Raw genomic sequence first — 25062 nt, 5'->3', positions numbered from 1 at the left:
TGTGTGTATGAGTATGTTTCTGCATTTCTTAGAATAAATAATATTGCCTGTCAAGATCGTTCATTCCTGCCAAACCACTTAATATTTTATATCTGATAAATTATTTTCTACTGTCAGTTGGAGAGGTACTGTGAGCCACACCTGTTTATGATTTGGCACTGGCAAGACCTTCATTACAATGGAATTCATCTTTGACAAAGAGAATGGGTGGGGTGTACAGGTTTGGGTCAGGAGAGATGTTTTTATTGGGGGATTTCTGAGGTTCCAAAGCGTTTACTTGTTCTGGTGGGGAATGAGAAAAACAACTCCTTTACTATCTGCTGCAATTGTCTTATTAAGTTAGAAATGTAGGGCCTTGAACTTAGCAGGAAAAAGGAAACATTCCTTTTTATAAGAGATTCCAGATTGAGAGTCTCAGAGTATAGTTTGTCACTAGACTAGTAGGCGCCTATGTGAAAGTGAATGAGTTATTGCATGTGGAAGAAATCAATTTCACTAGTCTTTCATATGTAAAGTTTGATTGGAAATTATTTAGAAGGAAAGAGCCTATTTTTGTCACAACTTCTAGAGTTTGTCTATATATTTTAAATAATATAATACACATTTAAATATTTAACCTGAATAGTGAAGTTTGGGTTCTGAATCACTTTAACAATTATTTTTCTTTGCAAGGTAGTTGTGGTTGAATAATATCTCTGTATACTAAATGCAAAACATTTGGGGAAGTTAGATCAAAGTACGTGGAATAGTCTTTATTTGATTCCATGGCACATAATTTTAAGCATACCGTTAACTTACGCAACAGTAAACAAACTGCTATCTAGAGACTCTTCATTTTGTAGTGTTTGATAATAGCTCATGTGGCTCTGAGTCCCCACAAGTCTAACAGTATCCTGTGAACTGTGTGAGCTATCGTCACTTGTATTCATCCTTATTCTAAAGTTGTTTAATTTGTTAAAAATACATAATCCAGAGATAAGTGTTTATCGGGTAAACTGAAAGCAGAATGTGTTATAAAAATACAAATACCATATTCTACAAATGACTATTATATAGTGGTGTGTTTTCTTCCCTTTTAATCTGCATCTTTTAGAGCTTTCTTCATTTAATGAATGTTGCTGAATAGGTAACTGTGTTCCCTGAACTGCAGACTAACGAGGAGATAAAGATGGAGAAGACCATGCCAGAACCTAGTGTGAGAACCAGAACCAGGCTGAGTTAGCGGGGAGTAATGTCCTTTGACCTGTGGAATTTTGAAATTTAAAATAATGCTAAATAAGGATGGAGGATTTTTATATTTAAGAAAAGTTTATGAAACTTTAACATAAGCAGTACCACTCTTTAGCTGTTGTAATTTGTTCATGGATATCAAATTCCAGTTGGTAGGAAACAGTTCTGTGCCATGAGGACTAGAAATTTCTTTTTCACTAATATCTACAGTTTGTATAAGTAGCTGCCATTGCCTAGGAAATTAGTTTTAGGTGGAGTTGTTGTTGAAGTGTGAAGCACGGGTGTGCACAGCGTAATCCAGTGCAGTACTGGTCTTATAACGGAAGGAGTAGCAAGAGAAAATGTAGCACAGGACTCTGAGGCAAAGAAAATAAGACAAACAAACCCAAACAAAAACAACTAACTTTTGGCTTCCAGTTGACTCTGTAATAACCTCCCGTAGGACTTGCTTGTCCTGCATCACGTGCCTCTGATTAGCAGACTGTCAGGCTGTTTGTGTCTTTTTAACTTCCCAACAGTCTGTTTTGGGTTCATTTTCAAGAATTCTAAGATACAATTTTGGTTTTCAAAAGGTACAATTAATGTTAAGTTCTTTTGGTAATTGAACTTTCTTAGAGATTCTTGCTTTATCTAATTAACCACATGGCGTTTTCAGATATGAGGGGAGTATAACAATGAACTTCAGTTTGATCTCATTTTTACTGAAAGGTAATAGGACTGTTCAATTCATAAGTGTTAAAATTCTCTATCAGAAAGGAAGAAGCATAATTTGGTACTTTGTCTTCATTCTTTAAAAAGTCAAAGCCTTCTAAGGTAAGAACTTGGCAGGTCATTTATTCTTTTAAACAATATGTAGAGTGTCTTTTTTGTGTTACAAACTGCCTTGAGGGTTAGGAATTAAATATCTACTGCAATCCTTTTGTATATAAAGGCAAGTGGAGAGAAAAGACAGATAGCAAATTATTATAAAATATAATGAGTAGTATGAAAGGCAGAGAATATAGGATGATGGGGAGTTTGCTACGTTAAGAGAAAGATCTAGGGCGGAGGTGTAACGTTTTATATGTTGGCAATGAAAATACTGGGTGAACGGAGACGCTATGATGGACCATGTTGATCAGTGGAATCTCCAACAACCGCATCGTGCTTGGAGTGGTGAGAGTGGCAGCAATTCAGAACTGTTGAATCATCAGAACTGCTTAAGCAAGACCCTTGTGACCACACCTGGGACCTGGGGTGGGTGAGAGACTGGGTGGGACTTCTCCCTTAAAATCTCCTTTTACATCAGATACATTAAGGAAATAATACAGAACTAATTGTCTTACCTATCTTCCTGTAGTGCTTGAACCTTTTTACTCTGCTTATGTCAAGATTGGCAAAAAAAAAAAAAAAAAAAAAAACCTAAAAAAACAGTTTAGGAGAACAGCCTAATCAAAGTAGAACATTGAATGAACATTGTGGTTGACATGAGAAATGACTGTCCAGGCAGCTGGACCACTGCTCCTGTCCCCATGCTGGAGCTGCCTTTTGGAATACTAGTCTTCCCGCTGCTTGCTAGGATATACATTAGCAGGAAATAAATTGGAAATGAAGCTTGAACTTGAACCCATGCCGATAGGGAACACAGGTGTCCCAAGTGGAGTTTAACCACTGTGCCAAACATCCACTTCTTATTCTGTCAGATAGGACCACTTCTGAGTCAGTGCAGATGACTAGAAGCCGACCTAAAGTGGCTACTTAACTCTATACTTTACATTTTAAAACTATCTGAAAAATGGGTAGATATACAAGGACCAGGAGAGACGGGAAGATCTTCCATCCCCGATGGTTCACTCCCCAAGCGGCTGGACTGGCTGGAGCTAAGTCGATTTGAAGCCAGGATCCCAGAGTTTCTTCCAGGTCTCTCGTGTGGGTGCAGGGTCCCAAGGCTTTGGGCCGTCCTCGACTGTTTTCCCAGGCTACAAGCAGGGAGCTGGATGGGAAATGGGGCTGCCGGGATTAGAACCACCATCCATGTGGGATCCTGGTGCATTCAAGACAAGGACTTTAGCTGTTAGGCTGTCATGCCAGGACCAGAATTGTATACTCTTACTGTCATGTAAGAATAAAAGAAAATATTTGGCTACAGGGGAAAAAAAATGGAACTGTCACTAAAATGAAAGGAAGCAGTCAGGCATGCATGTTGTCACCATCAGTGCTGTGTGAGATACAGGTCTGTAATGTTTCTGGCAGTTATTTGTACCATCATGCCACAGTATAATACATAGGTCTTGACACATGATTTCTTCTGAGTGTTTTGTTTAGCTGTTAAATTTAAGCCTGTGATTTAATGTTATTGAATGCTTTGAGCCAGAGGTCCACCTTTCTTCATTTGTTGTCAGTTGTTGACCATTCTCCTTAATCTTTATTAATGTAGGAGAAACATAATGTGTGTAATCATGGTACTCAGTCTCCATGCTAAGTCAAATACAAGAACGTTGAAACACTGGAATGCTCGTAGTCACTTTTGTAATATGCCATTGATGCTAAATATTTTTTGACATTCTTTTACTTACAAATTTCTATTGTCTTATGCAGTTAATGTTTTTTAAGACTTAAATTTATCTCTCCGCCCCCATCACTCCTTTCTGCAACTCTGCAACCCAGGACTCTTTTTTTTTTTTTTAGTTGTTCCTGAAAGGAAGGAAACTGACAGTTTCTTTAGTGAGTCTTTTGGTAGTAAGCTCTGCTTTTGTTTAGCTATTGGAGTATTTTACTCTCAGTCTTGAAAGGGTGTTTCTCTGCAAAGAAATTTTTTGAATGTTATTTATCTGCAACTGTCAGGAGATATTAGTGCAATATGAATTCCATTATTGCTGTTGAGCTGTTATGATTCTCATAACTGTTGAGTGAATTGTCTGCCTTCCCTCTGTGGCTCACTTTGCCTTGTTGTGTTCCACAGGTTCTTTATGGTGCTTTCTTCTTGCTTTGCAATTATGTTAACAACGGAATTGTAAGCACTGAGGGAAAAGATTATATTCTTGCTGTGATTACAAATGTGTATTTGTATTATCTTTTCTATTCAGTTTAGTGTCCCATATAATTTGTTTCCATGAGATTCATTTGTTTAATTATTGTTGAACTAACTTTCTATAACTCTTATGAGTACAGTTTAGAATATTTAAAAATATTTATCAAAAAATAAGTAGCTTGGAATATTCATTTAAATTTATTTAGGAAATAAATAATACTTGTTACGAACAAATGTCAGACAGCCATGCCTTTTAAAAAACGGTTAATTTTGGCAACAGATTGCCAGGAAATAGGAAGTCTGATGCGGAAGCAAGAATATCAGTTACTGAGTAATATTATATCCATCTCTTCCATTATGCTGTATCTTTAAAAATATATATAGTAGTTTTGAAGAACTTCAGACATAGCTCTGAGTTTATTGTGTGATTTGCTTTTATGTTTTATTAATTTTCAAGTTTAAAAATATAGACCTAAAGGAAAAAATATTTTATGTTGTATGTCCTAGCAGTTTCTTTTGACTGGTGTAGACTGCAAAGTCTTCCTCCTAATTAAGTGCTAGCATTTTATCTTGTTGCAGAAGAATTATCGATTAACGATTAGCAACCATTTTAACTTTAGAGATCAAATTGTCCTCAGGTTTTTCTAGAGCGATGATATCCATACAGATTTTTTCAACATTGCATCTGCCTTTTGCCCTCTCCCCTCTTTTTTTAAAATGTAGAGGTCAAGTTTCACATTGATTAAGTGTGTAGGACTCTAAATGTGCTGTTTAAAGCAAATGATAAATAAATATGGACTATTCTGATAAATGCTTATATAAATGACATATATACAAAGATGTGAGCAAGCTTCAAGTACAGCAGGTTAGTAACTAGATCATCAGGAAGTGATTTGATTCTAGCAAGAACAGGAAGTTTAATAACAGGAAAACAAGCTTCTGTTGAATGTTAACATAATCAACCTTATAAATTTGTAATGTCAGAATTATTTGCTTTTGAAGAAATATCTTAGCCTCATTTTAAAACTAAATACCCATTTAGCTGTTAATTGGAACTAACATGTCAATGCTAATTTACATCCTGGAATATCAGAGTAAGTAGAGATTATTCAGAAATGAATATGGAAGTTGTATTCTTTTTCTTCATCTGTGATAGGTTGTGAATGAAGTGCTTTTCTTTTTGCTGTTCCTAGCCCTGCTTCCAGCCTCTTCAAGAATGTGTTCTCTTTTTCAGAATCTTTAGGGAACAGTTTGAAGAATTTTCTAACTCCTTTTTGCCCCTTGGGAGTTAGGCGTACACCAACTGGATTTTTTTGTGCATACTTGTTTTCATTTTTCTTGATAAAAGCACGTAGAGTTGGTGCCAGGGTGGAAGAACTGAACATCTTCCAGGGAACTCGAGATCACTGCTTTCCTGGTGCTCTGGTTTGCTTTGCTCTGTGCCTTGTTCCCACCTGGAAGAAAGGAATGGAATGAACTGACTTCCTAACTGAGGGTGTTTCCCTGGACAAGGACCTATCTTTATTTGAATGACAGCAAGGTAGAGAAACAGAGGGCTAGTGAGAGACACACGTTCTCTCTGTTGGTTCATTTCCCCAAATGCTTGCAACAAATGGGACAGAATCTGATCGGAGCCAAGAACTGAGTCAGTGATCCGGTTCCCATGGGTGGCAAGAATCAGTCGCTTGAACCAGCAACTGTTGCCTCCTAGGGTATGTCTAAGCCACTGTTCCAAGTGCTTGATCCTGAAAACTGATTTATTTCTTTGGAAGTCTGACTTAAGGGAGAGGGGGAGAGAGAGAGAAGATGAGAGATGGAGAGAGTGCTTCCATCCACTGGTTAACTACCCAAGTGGCATCAATGGCCAGGAATGCAGCACGCCAAAGTCAGGAGTCTAACTGTATCCACATTGCCCTGGTGGGTGCAGGTACCCAAGGACTTGGGGCATCTGCCACTGTTCCAGGCACATGAGCAAGGAGCTAGAGAGAAAGTCCAAGTAACTGGAGCTCAAACTGGTGCCCATAGAGGAAACTGGCATCACAAAATAGCTTACACTGATGTACCATAATACTGGCTCCAATGTTTTTTATTTATTTATTTTTTTAAAGATTTATTTTTATTATTTTTTTTATTGGAAAGGCGGATATACAGAGAGGAGAGACAGAGAGGAAGATCTTCCGTCCAATGATTCACTCCCCAAGTGAGCACAACGGGCCGATACTATGCCGATCCGAAGCCAGGAGCCTCTTCCAGGTCTCCCACACGGGTGCAGGGTCCTGAAGCTTTGGGCCGTCCTCGACTGCTTTCCCGGGCCGCAGGCAGGGAGCTGGAAGGGAAGCGGGGCTGCCGGGATTAGAACCGGCGCCCATATGGGATCCCGGGCGTGCAAGGCGAGGACCTTTAACCACTTGCGCCACCGCGCCGGGCCCAAGGCTCCAATGTTTTTTAAAAGAGAGGGTAACATGCAATCTAGGATAACATTTTTCCCCATATATGATAGATTTATGGAATTAGCAGGAAGAGGAGAAATGTCTTATTTTTGTATATAGTTAGCAGTTTTATTTTAGAAATTATTTGCTGTCATGGTTCATATTGATTTATAAATGTATTAAATTGTAGTAGTATTTGATACAGGTTTATACCAGGACAGATCGCTCCTCACCCTTTTTAACTGTAGGCACTAATGAAGCTGTAAGCACTCTTGGTTTATTGTTGCAATGTAGATCTGAAGGGGTGGGTGATGTGAAGGTCTTTTGCATTTCATTCTTTTTATTATAAAAATAATGAATATTGAAAGAAGGAATTTTATCCCCTGTGTAAGAGATGATAATCATTGTGTTCATCTGTTGCCAGAAAAAGATGACTTGGCAGTGAACTGGAGGTTAGGATTTTGTTTGGGATTCAGAAATATATTGTCTTAAAATGATTCATTTGTTGATCAGGGTACAGCAGTGTCATTCTCTTATGTTTTGCTCTTGGAAGCTTAAATGTGTCTGAATCACTAGCTGCTCTGTACCTCATGAATGCTGCAAACCTTCTTCACTTTTGAGGTATTAGTTTCAGATTTCACTGTTTTGACTTCTATTTGAGCTACATGATGACATAATAACTTACAATTGGGATTTGCGGCTACAGTTAGGTGACTTATTACAGCACAATGACAGTTGTATTACAATTGACAATTATATCTACCTGCAATTAACTTTTTCCTTAGTATAAAGTAATATTTTTGAGATGTTGAAACTTAAAATTTTCCAGACTTACCACTGTGTAGGTTATAATGAGCCTTTTCTCAAGACGTTTTCACTGTAAAATACGATCCTTGTTCATTTATTCATTGGTTTTGCGTGCACGTGTATGCATGCATGTAGTAGTAACTCTGGTTGTCATAGTAAATCCAGATTGTACCCTGGAACTCGGGTGCTTGCCACGATTGAACTTGGGATAGTAAGCTTTTACGGCTTCGCACTGCAGTCAATCAGATAGAATCCTGTGAGGGTGGATGGAACTGAACAGTTATTTAAGATGTATTTCCTGAGCTGCTTTGTATTGCTTCTGAATCAATCTTTAGAGGAGAGCACAAGGTCCATGGTTGTTACAGATTGGTAATTTTATACTCAGTGTGATCTGTCATGAATGGCAGGTATCAGTTGCGTTCAGATTTACAGGAGCAAATGCTAATCTAATATGGCACTGCTGACTTTATTTTCCTGCAGTTTAATGATACTGAGCTAGTAAAGCCAGATGGGAAAATAGCACACAGTCACATCTAAGTAGAAGCCAAGCCTGGTGATGGTGTTTGATAGTCTCAGCCGGGAATGGGAAGTGAGCCACTCGCCTGATGTATGATTCACATTGTAGTAGTAATGCTTTTCTTGTGAAATATTTCAAACTCTGTTAGGTCACAACACAACAAACATCTTTGCGGAATTTGACCAAATCATAAAATTATGTTCAGAAAACTACAGAATTGCTAGAAGTGGTCACTGGGGAAACATTTCAAAATATTAGTGTAGGTGTGACTAAATTTTGGGTAAGTTTCCAAAAGTACACGAGGGAGAAGCAAGACAAGACAAATGAAATTATATTTAAGTTGAAAGGCTCTGCACAGGAAACAATCAGACTGGAGGATCATCTAATAAAGTAGGAGGGAATATACATAAGCTATTTATCTAACAAAGGATTGATAGTGAATGTATGTCAGCAACTCCAGAAGCTCAACAATATGGGCATGTTGTGGCATAGTGGATGAAGCTGCTACCTGAGGTGCCAGCATTCCATAAGGGTGCCCATTTTTGTTCTGATTGCTTCACTTTTGAGCCAACTCTCTGCTAATGACCTGCAAAAAGCAGCAGAAGATAGCCCAGTCTTTGGGTCTCTGAAACCTACGTGGGAGACCCAGTGAAGCATCTGGCTGCTGGCTTCAGCCTGGCCCAGCCATGGCTATTGCAGCCATCAGTGGAGTAAACCAGGGGATGAAAGTACCACGACCTCTTTATCTCCTTCTTTCTCTTGCACTCTGATTTTCAAACCCCAACTTTTTTTTTTTAAAAACACACACACACACACACACACACACACACACACACACACACACACACACACACACACACACACACACACACACAAAATATGGGCCAAGGACCCAGCAGTTCATCTGAGAGCCAGGGGCTGGTAAGTAACCAGGCAGATGCATCCAGTGGTGTATGTTGGGTGCAGGGGCAGGCTGAGCCCAGTCTTGCACCAGCTGGCACACGTGAGAGCAAGGTCTGAGGACCCCCAGGCGAGCTTTCTTGGAAGGCTCTTCAACTACCCTGCTGAGCTTGATTCTCGAGCCCTGGACTGGATCAGGCCAAGCCAGGAGCATGAAACTCCTCTGGGTCTCTCATGTGAGTGGCAGGAGGCCAGCTGCTTGGGCCATCATCCACTGCTTTCCCAGGTGCCTGGCAGGGAGCTGAATCAGAACTGGAACAGCCAGGACTCAAACCACGCCTCATCTGATGCTCGTATGGCAGGAGGCAGCTTAGCACACTGCACCACAGAGCTTGCCTCAAATTAAACGATATTTTTGAGACTGTTAATTTTCAGAATGTATATGTAAAAATATGCACAATTTTATGGGTAAAAATATTCGATAGACTTTTGGAGGCATTTGTTTTGTTTCTATTTAGAATTGACCCTCAATAGAGTATTTGCTGTATTTTCTTGTTTAGTTGGATACCATTCTGTTGATTGTTCCATGTTTGATAATTTTTGTGCAATCAGTCTTCATGCTGAATGTGGAATAATTGTAAATATAGCTTTGATGGTCAGTTTCTCCTTTGTATCACTTGCAATAAAGGGCTGGTTCCTTCTTTAACACAGTATTTGAATATTCATATGTATTTGTACCATTCCACCTTTCTCTGTAAAGACTTATTTTTATTGGAAAGGCAGATCAGATTTACCAAGCGAATGACAGAGAAAAGATGTGTTCCATCCATGGTTCACTCCCCAGATGGCCACAACGGCTGGAGCTGAGCTAATTTGAAGTCAGGATCTAGGAGCTTCTTCCAGGTCTCGCACGAGAGTACAGGGTCCCAAGGCTCTGGGTGGTCTTCTCTGCTTTCCCAGGTACAGGCAGGGAGCTGGATGGGAAGTAGAGAAGCTAGGACAGGAGCTGGCATCCATATGGGATCCTGACTCTTGTGAGGTGAGAACTTAGCCATTTAGTCATTGTGTGGAGGTCTTGCCCTTCTCTTTAAAAGGATAATTTGAGTAACATTTCTTTGAATTTAACTCTATATTATAGATAAGTAAAACACTTTTTTTTTTAGTTGTGAGATGTTTTATTTTATTTATTTGAAATGCAGAGATAGAGATGCTGCATCTCTTGGTTCACTCACCAGAAACCTGCCACGGCCAGGACTGAGTTAGGCCCCAGCCAGGAGCCCATGTGGGTGGCCGGGAATGGTGGGGCTTGGGAGTGAGGGACCAGGCCTAGGGACTCCAGTATGGGAGTTTTTGGTCCCAGTGAGTCTCCTAAATCCTTTGTGCAACAACACCAAACCAAGATTTTTTTTTTTTTAGAACAACTTTTTTTTTGGCTTTATGCTTTGATCATTCAGTTGTCTTAATCAGCAGGAAAGCTGATTAAGTAGATGAAGAATTTACTTAAGGATATTTGGTGCTTGGTGCAGTTTTGGGGAGACTGGACTGTGAGGCATTATAGTAAAGCTTTCAGGTGCTCATTGCGTGTCTGAAACCTGCTCCGCTCCTGACTGTCGGACACTGGAGGAGAGCCGCTGTGCAGCTCAGCTGCCACCATGTGGAACCAGGATCTTGGCTTTGTCACCACTGTGGGACCTCTTCTGTTGCTGCCTTCGTGGAAAGCCGGTGCCTTTGTTCATGTCAGCCCCATACAGTCCGTTTTCTCTTGTGATCACTTCTGGACTGAAATCGTGTACAAGTGCCTTGTATTGTGGGCTGTATTGTGAATTTGAAGTTGATTTTGGTAGGTTGCACTTAGAGGGGAAGTTCTGAGTCTGGGATGGCTCTGCAGAGCCGTGAAGGCAGGCGGTCCTGAATAGGACACTTACCCTCTCCTTCCTCCTCCTGATGGAACGTTTTCTGTTCATCTCCAGGTGAATAACTTCAGTAGAAAGACTAAATCTTTACGTTAGCCTGTTTTTTAGTTAGTCTGGCTCATTGTTATCTGAAATTTTTATGACTATCAGCAATTCTTTCCCCATTTATATATTTAAAAATAATACCAACACAGGGTAGTATTCAAATGTATGCTGTTAGAGTCAAACAATACGGAAGGCTGTAGAAAAAAAAATGTGCAGGCTGCCTTTCACTCTGCATTGTGTCCAGTTTCCCTCCAGCAATTTAAATTTATCTTCTCTTTCTACATATCCCCTGATTATAATCATCGCTTTTAATTATATATTGTGACATTTTGTGATTTAGTGTGATAATGTCACTGAATGATAAGGTCATTTAATGCAGAGTTACTTAGTTGGTATTTTTGGGCTTTTATTAGAGAATACTAAATTATTGCTGTGTGTAGAATACTACAATATGAGGCCCTGATAGTCGGTCGCTTTTGAAGTAACAATTCCCAGTTTGGGAATAAATGTAAAGATGAAGATACAAGTCACAGAAGCCCAGAGCGTGTCGTTTGGGTTGTATTCCTGTGTCCTTGATGATCCTGGCAAGTTTGTCCGGAAGCTCTAGGGGTCGTTCCTCTCTGCAGATGCGTTGTTAGAGCACTGTCTGCACGCTTGTCTCAGAGCTCCTTCACCCATGTTGCTGCTTTGAATTAGAGGCCGGAGAGTCCAGAAATGCTGAAATCCAGTATAAATTTCCTCAGGTTAGGGAAGATACAAAAATACCATTTTCTGGTAGAGTTGTGACTGACACTTCAATGGAGTGTGAATAAAGGCCCTTCAACAGGGAAATACATGTTTTCCCTTAAAGGCAATATAGTTTGAGTAGGTAGGGTGAATATAAACATGTTTTTAGCAAGTTTTTTTATTTGTAAATAGTTGGTGAAAGGCCATATGCTTCATTATTTTTTCCAAATTTAGGAAATGGAAGTATGCGGATACTGTGTAAGAATTTTAAAATTGAAATTAAAAGTTGTCATTTCTGTGCAGTTTTGATTTCCGTGAATGGTAACTTTTGTGACATGTTTTGGCGTGAAACTGTTTTGAAGATTCCCTTTAAGTTTTCTTATTTCACATAAACTAGGAAAACAGCACTGATCAGTTTCTGATCAGTTTCAGGAAGTATTTTGTTGGGATCTCACATCCATATTCTTTTGGCCATTTGCGTTTTAATCTTGTTCACTTTTCTGTAATTGTAGCTGATGTGTTAATTGTGACTAATCTTTTCTCTCTCCAGATCATTCAACTTCAAGTGGCACATTATCGTTTAAGCCTAGTAGATCATTGGTTACTCTTCCTACTGCCCATGTGATGCCATCCAACTCCAGTGCTTCAATTTCCAAACACAGGGAATCATCAGATGGCACAAAATGGACTACCAGCTTCTTGCAGGCATTGAGAGACCAGAGCAGGGGGCAGCAAGACGCCTCACTGGACATGAAGGACTTTCGGCCTCTTCGGAAGTGGTCATCTTTGTCTAAACTCACGGGCCCAGACAACTGCAAGGAGAGTGGCACTGCGCATGCTGAAGAGTCTAGGAATGCTTTGGAGACGGGGCGGGGCAAGGTTTTACCATCACAACTAAGGACAGTGGGGCCTAGCTGCTTACATGACAGTATGGAGATGCTTAAGCTAGAAGACAAGGAAATCAGTAAAAAACGATCATCCACGCTGGACTGCAAGTATAAATATGAGAGCTGTAGCAAAGAGGACTTCAGAGCCGCCTCCGCTCTAAGGAGACAGACCTTAGACATGACATACAGTGCCTTACCTGAAAGCAAGCCCATTATGATGAGCTCAGAGGCCTTTGAGCCTCCCAAATACCTAGGACTGGGTCAGCAGGCAGTCGGGGGAGTTCCCATTCAGCCTTCTGTGAGGACTCAGATGTGGCTTACTGAGCAGCTGCGGACAAACCCTTTGGAAAGTAGAACTACCGAGGACTCCTACAGTTTAACTCCTTGGCAGCAACAGCAGCAAATCGAAGAGTTTCGGCAAGGAAGTGAAACACCAATGCAGGTAAAGTTCAAACTCTCGTGTTTGCTGCCCTCTAGTGGATGTTAGCAGTGCTGTAGCACATTCACAGTAAGCCTGTGGCAGTCAGATTTCATTTTTCCCTACGTGTTAAGGAGCATAGTGGTGTTAGATACTTCAAAGGTGTTTCTTTGATAATAATTTACAAAATATTTGAGATATAATAGCATAAAAAACTTAAAAATATTTTATAACTTTTCTTTTGCTTTCCTTTTATTAAATGGACACACAAAGCAGAATATATTCAGTCTAAAACGCTTGAAACAGAATCAAAGAGGCTGGCATACTGTACTGTAACATTAACTTCAGGGTTTTAGGTATTAGATTGTATTTCTGGCTTTGTCACACTAGAACCTGGATGATTTTTGACCTTTCAGGTTTTCTGAGTCATTTGTAAAAGTTTGGTAGTGGTTGATAATGTATTAAGGGTTATAAAATAAAATGGTGTGTAGTCTCTAAAGGGTCCAGGGACTAATGTTTAAATGGGTAAGTTTTTTTCTTCTGGAAGTGTTTCCAGTCTCAGAAACCAAATTTTCTGACATAAATCACGGGCGTTTATTTATTTACTTTTATTATATTTTTGACAATCTTTACATAGTTAATTAGGGTAAAAAGGTTCAAGGGCCATAGGAAAGTGGGTTTTCCCTATTGTTTCCTTCTAGTTTAAAGGGGGGTATTAAGGGAGAAGGCCCACCCAATTTCCCACCCTCCCCAGGTCCCGGATGTAGGGTCTGCTCTGAGGTTCTTGCTCAAGTGGTTTTGATAGTTCACCAGTTATGAATCGCTGCCAATCTTGCCACTCCAAGCACTATGAGGTCTTTGAAGAATCCACTGATTGACATAGTCCATCCGGCATTTATTATTGAGAAATTTGTGACACAAATTATAGCAAAACTTGCAAAATTCCTTCAGAGTAATAATTGTAAAAGACTACTATTTAATATAAGAAATAAAGGAACATAGTCTTTGAAAGGCGAGGAAAGCACTTAGACACCTCATAAATGAGTGTGATTTCAAAGCTTCAGTGTAACCTAAATGAGCTACATTCATAGAAGAGTGCTTAACATAATGTGATTTATTTTTAGACACAGTTCTAATGATTTTTATTACACATATGTAAACTATGTCATGAAACATTATGGTTGGATTGCAAATAGAAAAACAACTAGATTTGTGATATATCAGTTTTAGTGACTGAAATATAGGAAGTGAATTGTTTTAAAAGCTATCACATTTTAATGTTCAAGTGCTTGTGAATTTGAATGTTTTTAGGCAGTTTTGAAGCTACCCAGAGGGATTGTGTAAGACAATTGAACAAATTTTGTAGGAATAAGTACTAATTTATTCCTCCTCTCATTCTGTTTTTTCCCTAACTTTGAGGCAATACAGAGAAGATAAAGTATTTGGAGGTCTGTGGGGAAGAAAAGCTTGTTTTTAAGTCTTCTGGGTGCTGGGTGGAGCGAGGAGGACAGTAGTGGATAAAATTTGCGTATGTCTTGCAAAACTGTACAACTTCTTCTTTAGCCTTATTTGGAGATGGTTTCTTTGTAGTTCTGTTAACTTTGGGAGTGGAAGGGCAGACCCTGAGAAAACTAGGCAGTAGTTAATCTTGAAGTGACTGCTTTCCCTCTAATTTCCATCTTGGACGTCTACATAAAAAGCTCTCCTGCAGCCTCCAAGTACAAGCACTCTGATTTTAAAGTTCTCATCCGAAAGGTTTATTAAAAGTCTCGTAGAAATTGAGTTCTTGATGATTTTCACATATAGACAAGAACCTTATTAAGGATTAACCCATCTGATACATAGTGATTTTCACTCAGAATTACTCTATGAGAAAAAAAAGTTCCTCTGTATCTAAGAAAAGGAATTTGCCTGAGAGTCACGTTTGAGTGACACGTATTTATTAACTTTTTAGAACTCATAGTTTTGATTTTCACAGCCTGTATTTGCCTTACCAAGTTAATTTGTGATGGAGAAGCTTTGCTGTTGGTGGGACTCAGTCGAGAGCAGCGGCTGAGCCAGCCGCGTGCTCACCTGTACAGTGTCCCTAGGCTGAGCCAGCCCCGTGCTCACCTGTGCCATGCTCCGAGGCTGAGCCAGCAGTGTGGTCTCACCTGTGCCGTGCTCCGAGGCTGAGCCAGCAGTGTGGTCTCACCTGTGCCGTGCTCCGAGGCTGAGCCAGCCGCGTGCTCACCTGTACAGTGTCTCTAGGCTGAGCCAGCAGTGTGGTCTCACCTGTGCCATGCTCCGAGGCTCAGCCAGCAGTGTGGTCTCACCTGTGCCATGCTCCGAGGCTGAGCCAGCCGCGTGGTCTCACCTGTGCCATGCTCCGAGGCTGAGCCAGCCGCGTGGTCTCACCTGTACAGTGTCCCTAGGCTGAGCCAGCCCCGTGCTCACCTGTGCCATGCTCCGAGGCTGAGCCAGCCGCGTGGTGCTCACCTGTACAGTGTCCCTAGGCTGAGCCAGCCGCGTGGTCTCACCTGTGCCGTGCTCTGAGGCTGCTTGTATTTTTCTGTCTTCTAGGTTGCAGCTAGTGCAGTACTCTGAAGCATTTAACTTTGTAAATGAAAAACGAAACAACAATTATGCCCCTGTTGGTTTAGGGTATAGGGGAACTCAGGCTCAATTTTTGGTTCTTTCCTTTGTGCCCCATTGTACATTGCACCCCTGAACTCTGAGTCTATAAGGAATTTGATGGAAGAGGAGAAATTTTGTCTTCTCATTGTGAAGAATGTTACCCCATTTCTGTGTGTCCGTATCTTTTTTCCCCTGAGGGAGCACAGCAGGTAGAAAATGTGCCTTTATGTGCGTAGCAGCCATATCCATTAAACTCCTATAGACTAAGAATGAACTTCCCAGAGTATGTTTTCTTTATTGGTCTCTTGTCCTCTTATTACCGTCATTTAGAAGAGGAAGATAAAAGTTTCTCCCCATTTAAGTGATAGACAATTATTTCACCATAATATCTTATGTTATATATTTGTATTTCATATAAACATGTATTTGTATCTTTATATTTGAAAATTAAATTCCTAAAATACCTTAAATGACTTATTTTTGGTCTAATATGAAGTTTTTAATTTTAACTTGGATGTGTTTTAATACGTCCTCTGAGAACGAACAATTTTTTTATTTTTTCACCCTATTCTTAGAATGTTTTACTGTTTGGTATTGGAAGCTGTGGACAGTGACACTCTAGATAGGGTATAACATGACACATTCAGTAGATAGCTAAAAGTGTATACAGTACTTTGGTATATGTGTTAACAAACTGATCTCAGTTTTTAATGTTAATTTTCTGTATAATTTGACTTGTAATTTTCAGACATTTTCAAAATGTATTGTTAAGAGAAAGGAAAGCTTTTTTGAAAATATATAATCTTCCCACTTTGCCCTGAGACCAAAGAATTATCATAGGTGAGACCAAAGAATTATCATAGGTGAGATAATCTCTAGGTAAAAGCAAATTATTTACTTAAATATTAAATAGTTATTTAAATAATTATTCATTTAAATATTTATTAAAGTTATGGAAAGTCAAATACAGAGAGGAGATAGAGGAAGATCTTTCATCCGATGATTCACTCCCCAAGTGTTTACACCGGCCAGAGCTGAGCTGATCTGAAGCCAGGAGCCCGGGATCATCTTCTGGGTCTTCCACGTGAGTGCAGGGTCCCAAGGCTTTGGCCTGTCTTCTGCTGCTTCTCAGGCCACAAGCAGGAATTGGATGGGAAGCGGGGCTGGCAGGATTAGGATCTGTGCCTATATGGGATCCTGGTGCATGCAAGGTGAGGACTTTGACCACTAGGCTGTTGTGCTGGGCCTGAAATTGTTTTTTATAGATTTGTCCTCCTGTGTGTCTACTAGGAAATCTTGACTTTTTGTTTTTGAAAATCAGTCCTTAAGAAAGAGAAGAAAGATTTCTGGGCCCACAGTGTGATGACTCAATGGCTAAATCCCTGCCTTGCACATGCCCGGATCTCATATTGGTTGCTGGTTCCTATTCCAGCTGCTCCACTTCCATCCAGTTCCCTCCTTGTGGCCTGGGAAAGCAGAGGATGGCCCAAAGCCTTTGGACCCTGCACCTGTATGCGAGACCTAAAAGAAGTCTCTGGCTCCTGGCTACAGAAGATCTTTGTATTTGTCTCTTATTCTCTCCATAAACCTAATCTGTAATTTAAAAATAATAATAGTAAAACCTCCTAGAAGAAAATCAAAGCAGGATATAAGTAGAGTGTTTTGGAATATCATGAGAATTTTGTAGAGGCATTTCATTTAGTTCAAGAGTATGTATTTTTTAGATTTATATGTATATAAGAGGTAGAGAGAAGAAGAGTTTGAGAACTCCCCCATCTGTTGATTTTCTTCCCCAGATGTCTGATTATGGTCAGGCCCGGACCAGATGGAAGCTGGGCTGGAAACCGAGTCCAGATCTTCCACAAAAAGATCTTCCATGGCAGGAACCATGTCACTTGAGCCATCCCTGTTAGCTCTAGGATCTACAGGACCAGGAAGCTGGAAGGAGTGGAGCTGTGTGCCAAACCCAGAGACTTGGCTCTCGGGTGCAGGCGTCTTCCCCAACATCCTAACTGCTGCACCGAATGCTCACCCCCAACGACACTATGTTTAATACAAATGATTCTGATGATTTGCATCACATACTATTTTTAATCACTTAAAACATAATGGTTCACAAGTCAACATTTAAAACTTAGTTCCTTTTAGCTAGTAAGTTAGAATTCATTTCATAGTGTAAACTAAGGTTTAGAAATTTAAAAAAAAATTAAAAATTAAATTTTTTAAATTTTTTAAACATAATGTGAAAGTATTCTGAGTACTAACAGCACACAATTTTAATTGCTATCAGAGATGGAAGAGTAGAATATTTTTATTTACAGAAGAAAAATTCCATAAATTTACATTTAAAGAACAGTGTAGTAAAATGAAAAGATCTTATCAGTTTAACTTTTCTACTTGTTTTTTACAACAGTACAGCTAATTGTAGAGCTTAATACTCTGAGTGGGTAATTACTGAGGCCGGTGAGGTAAGTTCTTCAGCTGTTCATAAGCTTTCTGGTGAATGGGAGGGATCTCCAACCTGTAGATGCTTTGCTGAAGATCTTCCATTAATACGAGGCCACCTTTTCTCTTTGTTGTTCAGATGTCCATGAATTAAAACTAATACCCTTTCCATCATCAGGGAATAAAGAATCTAAAGTAGTTTTTTCTTTACTATTTGGCTGCCAGCTGTCATGTTAATTTGAATTCAAGATCTATATTGGCCTTTCAGACTCTTACAGTAGCTGTATCTTACCAAATAGGGTTTGTTACATAGATATAAACCATTTTAAGCTTAACTTTTTTTTATTTTTTTGAGATACTACTTAATTTTTTTTTTCTTTTATATTTGAAAGGGGGTTGGAGAGACAGAAGTAGAGAAAGAACTTGTTTAGTTTGCTAGTTCACTTGCCAGATGCATGGTAACCAGGACTGGACCAGGCTGAAAGTACAGGGCTGGAATTCAATGAGGGTCCCCCAGATGAATGGCAGAGTGTCGAGTACTTGAGCCATATCTGCCACTTTGCAGGGTATGCATTAGCAGCAAGCTGGATTGGGAAGTAGAGGCAGGACACCAACCCGGACACACACGTGGGCAGCATATAACAGTGCCCACTGCTGTGCCTGTCACATGCCTGCCCTTGGCTTCATTTTAAACTTGAGTCAACTTGGTTAAATTTTGGTGAATATTGTTTTCCAGCACCAAATTTTAATTATTTTATGAGGAGTTTGGAAGATGTCTTAAAATGTTAAGAGGCAGAGTTTAAGTATATTCACCAGGAAAATAATTGTAAGTTAATATATGATTGAGTTTATTATTTAGCTCACTAATTACAATTATAGGTTAGTATTAGTGACTTTGTATTTAGCACAGTAGGCACCTATGTTTGATAATGCACCATTTATTTGATAATGGTTATCTGTTTGGCAATAGCTGTATCCTGTTATAGATAATGGGACAGAAACTTCATATTAAATTATAATCCAAGATTTAGTTGCTATGTGGTGAAGTAATTCAAATTTTTATTGTTAATTTTTTTTTTTAGTGCTGGAAGTAATTAATTTTTCTCTCAGAGAAATCTTTTAGTCTTTGCCCATACTGGGCATGAGGCTGAGTAAAAGACAACCTATAAGATTATTGTGAAGTTTTAACGTTTCATGATTACAAACATACAGAATGGTAAGTTAAGTATTACAGATCATCTGCTACATTGCTGTAAATTAACATGAGACTTTATTTAAATAGTATTGATGGCTAGATAACTGTAACCTATTAAATTGCCCAGTAATCCTCATCTTTTGATCATAATGTCCTCAAAAGAACATATTTATGGCTTATTAGAGTTCTGTATTTCTTTGAGAAAGTTGAAGGCTATTTTATTTATGTACGGCCTTATTTTTCCTTACTTTTATCTTAGAAAAATTGTTAAATTTTGGTAGAAATAATATAGAAAAAGTTTCCTTAGTGTGTGGAAGTTACTACAAACGCTTTTGTGTGAGAATAATAAGATAACGGACACGAGGCCTCAGTGGCTGTTTTGAGCAATGACACTTGATTTGAATTATTATTTTGGTACTTAATGGAGACCGGGGAAATACTTAGCATCAAAGAAGCTTTTACAGTGCAAGATAAATGATATTTACCCCAAAGAATGAAGCTAATGTCTTACATATGAAGTGAACTTGCTAGTAGTGCTGTTTCAAAATTAAACTCTTACTTCATCCTCAGAAAAAATTTGGAATGGAAATTTCTTAAGCCGTGTTGAAGCAGTCAGCAGTTACAATATACACACTTCTTATAGTCATTTTAAAGTTACTTTTGGAAAACAAAGCCCTTTTCATGGATGCAGGATCTGGCAGATAACTATGTTTGCTAAGAATTTGTTTTACTCTCAATCTTGGCCTTTTCAGAGACAAACTCTTGTGTTTAGGAGGTGGTTGGTTGGTTTTCCTCTCTTGGTGGGATGGCCGGTTTGGCACTGGTGGGAAGTTGTAGATCTGGAGCTTGTAGCAGAACTTCAGAGTAGCATCACAATGATGCAGATCAGCAGGAGACATATTAAGATGAGACAGAAGTTGATAAACAGGTTCTGCAGGTTCTGCCGTGCTTGCTGAGGCATTTCTATGGTTGAGGCTCTTCGTATGGCAGAACGAGTGAGGTACTGAACTTTCTCCATGGCGCTGAGAGGGCGGGAAGTCTCGAGTTTTAATCCAAGAGAAAGCTGAAAAGTTGGCACCAAATATGAGAGGACTGTCTTCTTTTAGGTAGCCTGGAATGTAAAAATAGTGAGTAGATTAGAATCATATATAATCTATTTGCTAACCGCGTAAGGTGCACATTTGCATTAATTCATTTTTTTCAAAATGTTTAAGATCTCTGTATGTCCATCCACACATGTGTTTCTGTGTGTCTGTTTCTCTTTGTGATTTGTCCTGTGAAATGTAGTAACTTCAGTCTTTGCTTGTGGAGTGTTTTGAAGTATCAGTTGATTTATGATACAGCTGATTTTGAGCTATTCTTTTGGGCGTAAGTTGTTAATATATAGTTGAAATTTGTTTTTCTCTGTAGAAATGATTGACATGAACATTTAGTGTACTAATATCTCCAGAAGCAACCTCTTGAATGTTGTATATTATTGCCTGAATTTTTTTCTTTTTAAGATTTATTTTTATTGAAAAGGCAAATCAGATTTAAAGAGAGAAAGACAGAAAGATCTGTCCAGTGGTTCACTCCCCAATGGCTGCAATGGCCAGAACTGAGCCAGTCTGAAGCCAGGAGTCTCTTCTGGGTCTCCCACCTGGTTGCAGGATCCCATGGCTTTGGACCAGGCTGGATAGGAAGTAGAGCAGCCAGGACATGAACCAGCACCTATGTGGGATCCTGGTGCATGCAAGGCGAGGACTTAGCCACTAAGCCATAATGTCTTATTCCTGGGATCTTAGTTTTAGTCTAAAATAGATGGGTGAATGAGAAGTTGTTTTTTTCAGAAATACACATTCACGTTGTAATTTCTTCTGTAATTTTGCAGCTGTGTAAAAGGTGATTTTAAATGTTTTAATAAAACTGAAGTATCACTGCTTCATTGTCTACCCCAGACGGTTCCTATTTACATACCACTGCGTATGAATAGTAGTTTCCATCCTGATTTCTTTCTGAGCTTGCATAACACTTTCCTGTCTCTGGGGCCTAAGCTATGATATTATGGCAAGAATTAAATAAAAAGTTAATATGTCATTACAGAAACATTAGATTGAGATTAGGGATGGGTATGTGGCATAGCAAATTAACTACCACTGGGACACTGGCATCCCACGCTCAAGTGCTAACTCAGGAGCCCTAAGTCCTGGCTACTCTGCTTTCGATCCAGCTTCCTGCTAATGTACTAATGGCTCAGGTGCTTGGGTCCCTGCCAACAGCATGGGAGAACAAATGGAATTCCGGCTTCTTTCAGCCTTGCCCAACCGAAAGCTCCTGTGGCTTTTTGAGGAGTAAGCCAGTGAATGGAAAATCTCTGTCCCTGTCACTCTGCCTTTCAACTAAATAACCTTCCAGAGAGAGTCACTGTTAGCATTTGCTATTTCATGTTCAAAATATTTTTTTCAGCTTTTGAAATGAGAGAAAATTTAAAATGGAAATTTTAAATCCTATAATTAATTGCTCAGATAATGACTTAAGTCATTAAGAATAAGTTAAGAATAAAACAGAGTCTTAGCCAATTTATTCCTCTGCCAATCTTGTAAACATTAAAAGGACTTTGTTCTCCAAAAATCAACTTTGAAATGACTGTAGTCTAACTGTATAATGTCACTGTTGACTTCCTTGATGACTTGGTACTATATCATTCTGAATAAAAATATTAGTACCTTCTCCAGCTGCCAGATAGCATTTTCTTGCTAGTCTCTGTCCCATTTGAACCCACCCCAACCTGTCAGCCCTGTTCCTGAGACGCACAAGTGCTGAAGAGAAGTTTATTAAAAGAATTTGAAAGGAAAAAACATGTATCATAACTTGACATTTATTCTTCAAAAGGAGCTATGTGGTAGATAGTGGTAAGATTTTAATTTTTATTTTTTTACAAAAACATATTTAAGAAGGAGGGAGAATGTGAGTGAGCGTGTAAAAGCCCATCCACTGGCTTATGCCCCAAGTGCACACATGCATGGGGACTGGCCCAGACTAAAGCCACAGCCTGATATTCGGTCCAGACCTCAGCAGGTAACAGAAACCCAGTTACCTGAGCTGTCTCTGTCTCCCAGGCCCGGCATTAACAAGGAGCCAGAGTCTGGAGCTGGAGCGGAAATGCACCCCAGGTGTTCCAAACTGGGATGCAGACATCTTAACCATTAGACTGAACACATGCCCCAGTTCATTTTCATTTTCATTACTTCAACTTGGCTCTGTTTTGGATTCAGATGTGCTACCATTGAGCCATGGTCGAGGTCGGCCAAGCTCTGTTACATTTTGGCTTGTGTAGTTGACAGGACTTGCAGTTGATTTGTAATAAGTAGTTCCACACAGCCAAGTTATATATATAGTCTTTGCTGTCCAACACAGGTAGTTAAATGCAACACAGGTGACTAAACTTATCTATAATGTCCTCTATTTGGAGAGTGATAGTTCAGTGTTTAATAACTTTTGTTTGAATTCTTCAGAGAAAAAAAACTATAAAGTTTTCTTTCATTCTTTGAGTAGATGTGGCCTTTACATCTGCCTGGATTGACGGTGCCGTTATCAGTGAATTACATTATTGGGGAATTATGGGCTGATTTTCTTTACTAATTGCTGTAAAAATGGACATATAATACTTAAGAATTATCATTGGTGATTTTTATTTTTATAAAATTTTAGGGCTTAAGTGCTCTTACAAATGTGTTTTCAAAGTTACTTTGAGATTAACCATTGGAAAGAAGAGGGCTGGCCAGCATTTCATCAAGAAGCCCAGACAGGAATCATTCCAGTTGACATTTAGGAGTGGTGCACCAGTCACATGGAGTACGTCACCTTTCCAAAAATACTCTGTTCCTTTTTTTATTTTGTCCTTTGCACATGTTGTTCTGCCTGTTGTACTCTGATCCACCTTCCCCGCCCCCCCTTGTTGTTGATGGTTTGCCAGACTTAAGCTGGACTGAAGCCCCAATTTGAATTAGCTTGTAATAATACCTTTGATTAAGGTCAAAATGGTCATTACGGTAGGATTAGTTTATTAGGGTAAAACCTCTGATTTTAAGAGGCCTTCAGTATTATCTGTATCAGAACAAGTTGTGCTGTAATTTAAATTTACAATATTTCTTTCTCCAACCTGATTTCTAGTTCATGAGTGAAGGAATTAAGTGTTCACTTTGTATTATGGTATCAAAGGGGGGGGGTGAGACCTTTTGATTAAATCTAAAAGTTGAGCAAGGGATTTTTATGACTGAAAATTTTAGGAGACTATTAATGTCCAAAGATAGTTCTGTGAATAACAGTTAGGTAAAATAATAGAATTTATTAGTGGAACACACACTGCTACCCTCATCATCTCCTGTCACAAATGAGGAAAACCAGGAGTGGAGGACGTAACCAAGTTATGAGTCTCCTGATAAACATTACTTTAACCTGAACTTGGCTTTGTGCAAATGTGTGTTTCTTATAACCCAAAAATCTCTGAGGCCATTGGCTAACAATAGCCAGTTGCTGTTAAAAAAAAAGAAGAAATTGTGGCTGAAAACAAATTGTGTGTAAAGGAGACTGATAAAGATAGTGATCTATTTCTTGTCAAATTTATAGTGATTTGTGGTGATTTTATGTTCTTATGGTAAAACTTAAAAGAACTCTGTGTCACAGGCTGCATTACTGGTACGCAGTAGACTGGAAGGGCAAGTAAGTAGCTGTACCCTCTGAAATGAGCTGAGTCCGGATTCTGCCAGATACCCTTCACACAGAGGGGGCTTCCTGGAATGTGTTGAGAGGTTAAAGCTGTGTGTGGGAACAGCGCAGTCCTATTTCTGGAGTCCTCTGTGACCTTCACTGCATCATAATTTATGGCCAGGTTGTCAGGTGCTTAGCATTCAGCAGTCCTGAAATCTTATTTTTGACCCTGTACTTGTAGTTATTATAGTAATATTTGCTGGCGAGAATAGAGGCGTAGCAGACTTTTTCTTATTTTCTCATCTTTCCCCTCAACATTCTTTTCAGATAGTCATAAATAGTATAAAAATGTTTAGAGCTTTCATCTGTCCTAAACTAGCCATGGAGACTAAAGTTACTCGCATGTTCTCTCTCTTAATTATTATTGTTAAAAGGGTAACATTATGTGGCAAATGGTTGGACAGGAAAATATTCATTTACAGATAAATTTACAAATCTATCATTCGTGATCTAAAATTGAAACATTGGAACTATTTGTAGAAATGCTAGATCCTGTCTCTTGAGTTATATTGTGTATCTGTGGAATCTAATTTTTGGAGAAATAGGATAATGCCTTTTTATTTTTCTTGTGCAATACAGATCAGCCATGATTCTTAGCAAATATTGTGTGCCGTGTTGAGGAGGAGTGGAAGGTACTGTGTGTCCACGCTGGCAGGAGCCCTCGGTATCTGAGTTCTGCTTCAGCCTCGTGGTGTCAGATGTATTGTTGAGCACAGCCTACCTTCAGAATATGCTAGTGGTAGTTACCACCTAGAAGTTAAACTTGCAGGTTTTTTTTGGGGGAGGGGGGGAATATTATTTCTGTTAAAATAAAAAAAATCTTAAGATTCACAATATTTGTGAAATTTAGATTTTTCTTCACTTTTTTGTTTATATAATCTTTAGTAAACATGGACTAGTACATTGCTAGTAGATTCAAGCCCTAGACATCTAAGACTGTAGTCCAACAGATGGATTTATCTGATTTAGTTGATTCAGTACATCAGAATTCTATAGAGATTGAGGTTGAATGAATGAATTTCTATGTGTAAGCTTTGAAGTTGCTCCTTTTCATTCCACTCATTTCCATTCGCATAGACAGACAGGAAATTATTGTATCTGCATCCCTTTTTTTCCACTTTGTTGAAATAACTTAGTGAAGTTAATCATTAGATTAACTATCCTTAGATGAATGA

The 25062-nt window shown here is 39.1% G+C and overlaps 2 protein-coding genes across 5 annotated transcripts in view; one reads left to right on the top strand and one right to left on the bottom strand.

Annotated features, from left to right (window-relative positions):
* The window catches only part of CEP85L (centrosomal protein 85 like), a 192060-nt gene that overhangs the window by 84857 nt on the left and 82141 nt on the right, over positions 1 to 25062 (top strand). For all 4 annotated transcript variants that reach the window (XR_005882162.1, XM_040965545.1, XM_040965544.1 and 1 more), the window contains exon 3: positions 12128 to 12906. Coding sequence is in view for 3 of the 4 variants with exons in the window: in XM_040965544.1 (XP_040821478.1) it covers positions 12128 to 12906 (779 nt within the window). In the remaining variant the exon portion in view is untranslated. The remainder of the gene's footprint in view (positions 1 to 12127; positions 12907 to 25062) is intronic.
* PLN (phospholamban) lies at positions 19026 to 20245 on the bottom strand. The gene has a single exon (XM_040965548.1). It carries the CDS (start codon positions 20154 to 20156, stop codon positions 19998 to 20000), a length of 159 nt encoding a protein of 52 aa, XP_040821482.1. The 5' UTR covers positions 20157 to 20245; the 3' UTR covers positions 19026 to 19997.

The sequence above is a fragment of the Ochotona curzoniae genome, unplaced genomic scaffold, assembly GCF_017591425.1.
Source record: "Ochotona curzoniae isolate NIBS_2020 unplaced genomic scaffold, NIBS_Ocur_1.0 scaffold_3890, whole genome shotgun sequence".
Taxonomy (NCBI): Eukaryota; Metazoa; Chordata; class Mammalia; order Lagomorpha; family Ochotonidae; genus Ochotona; species Ochotona curzoniae.
This window is presented reverse-complemented; position numbering and strand designations above follow the sequence as displayed.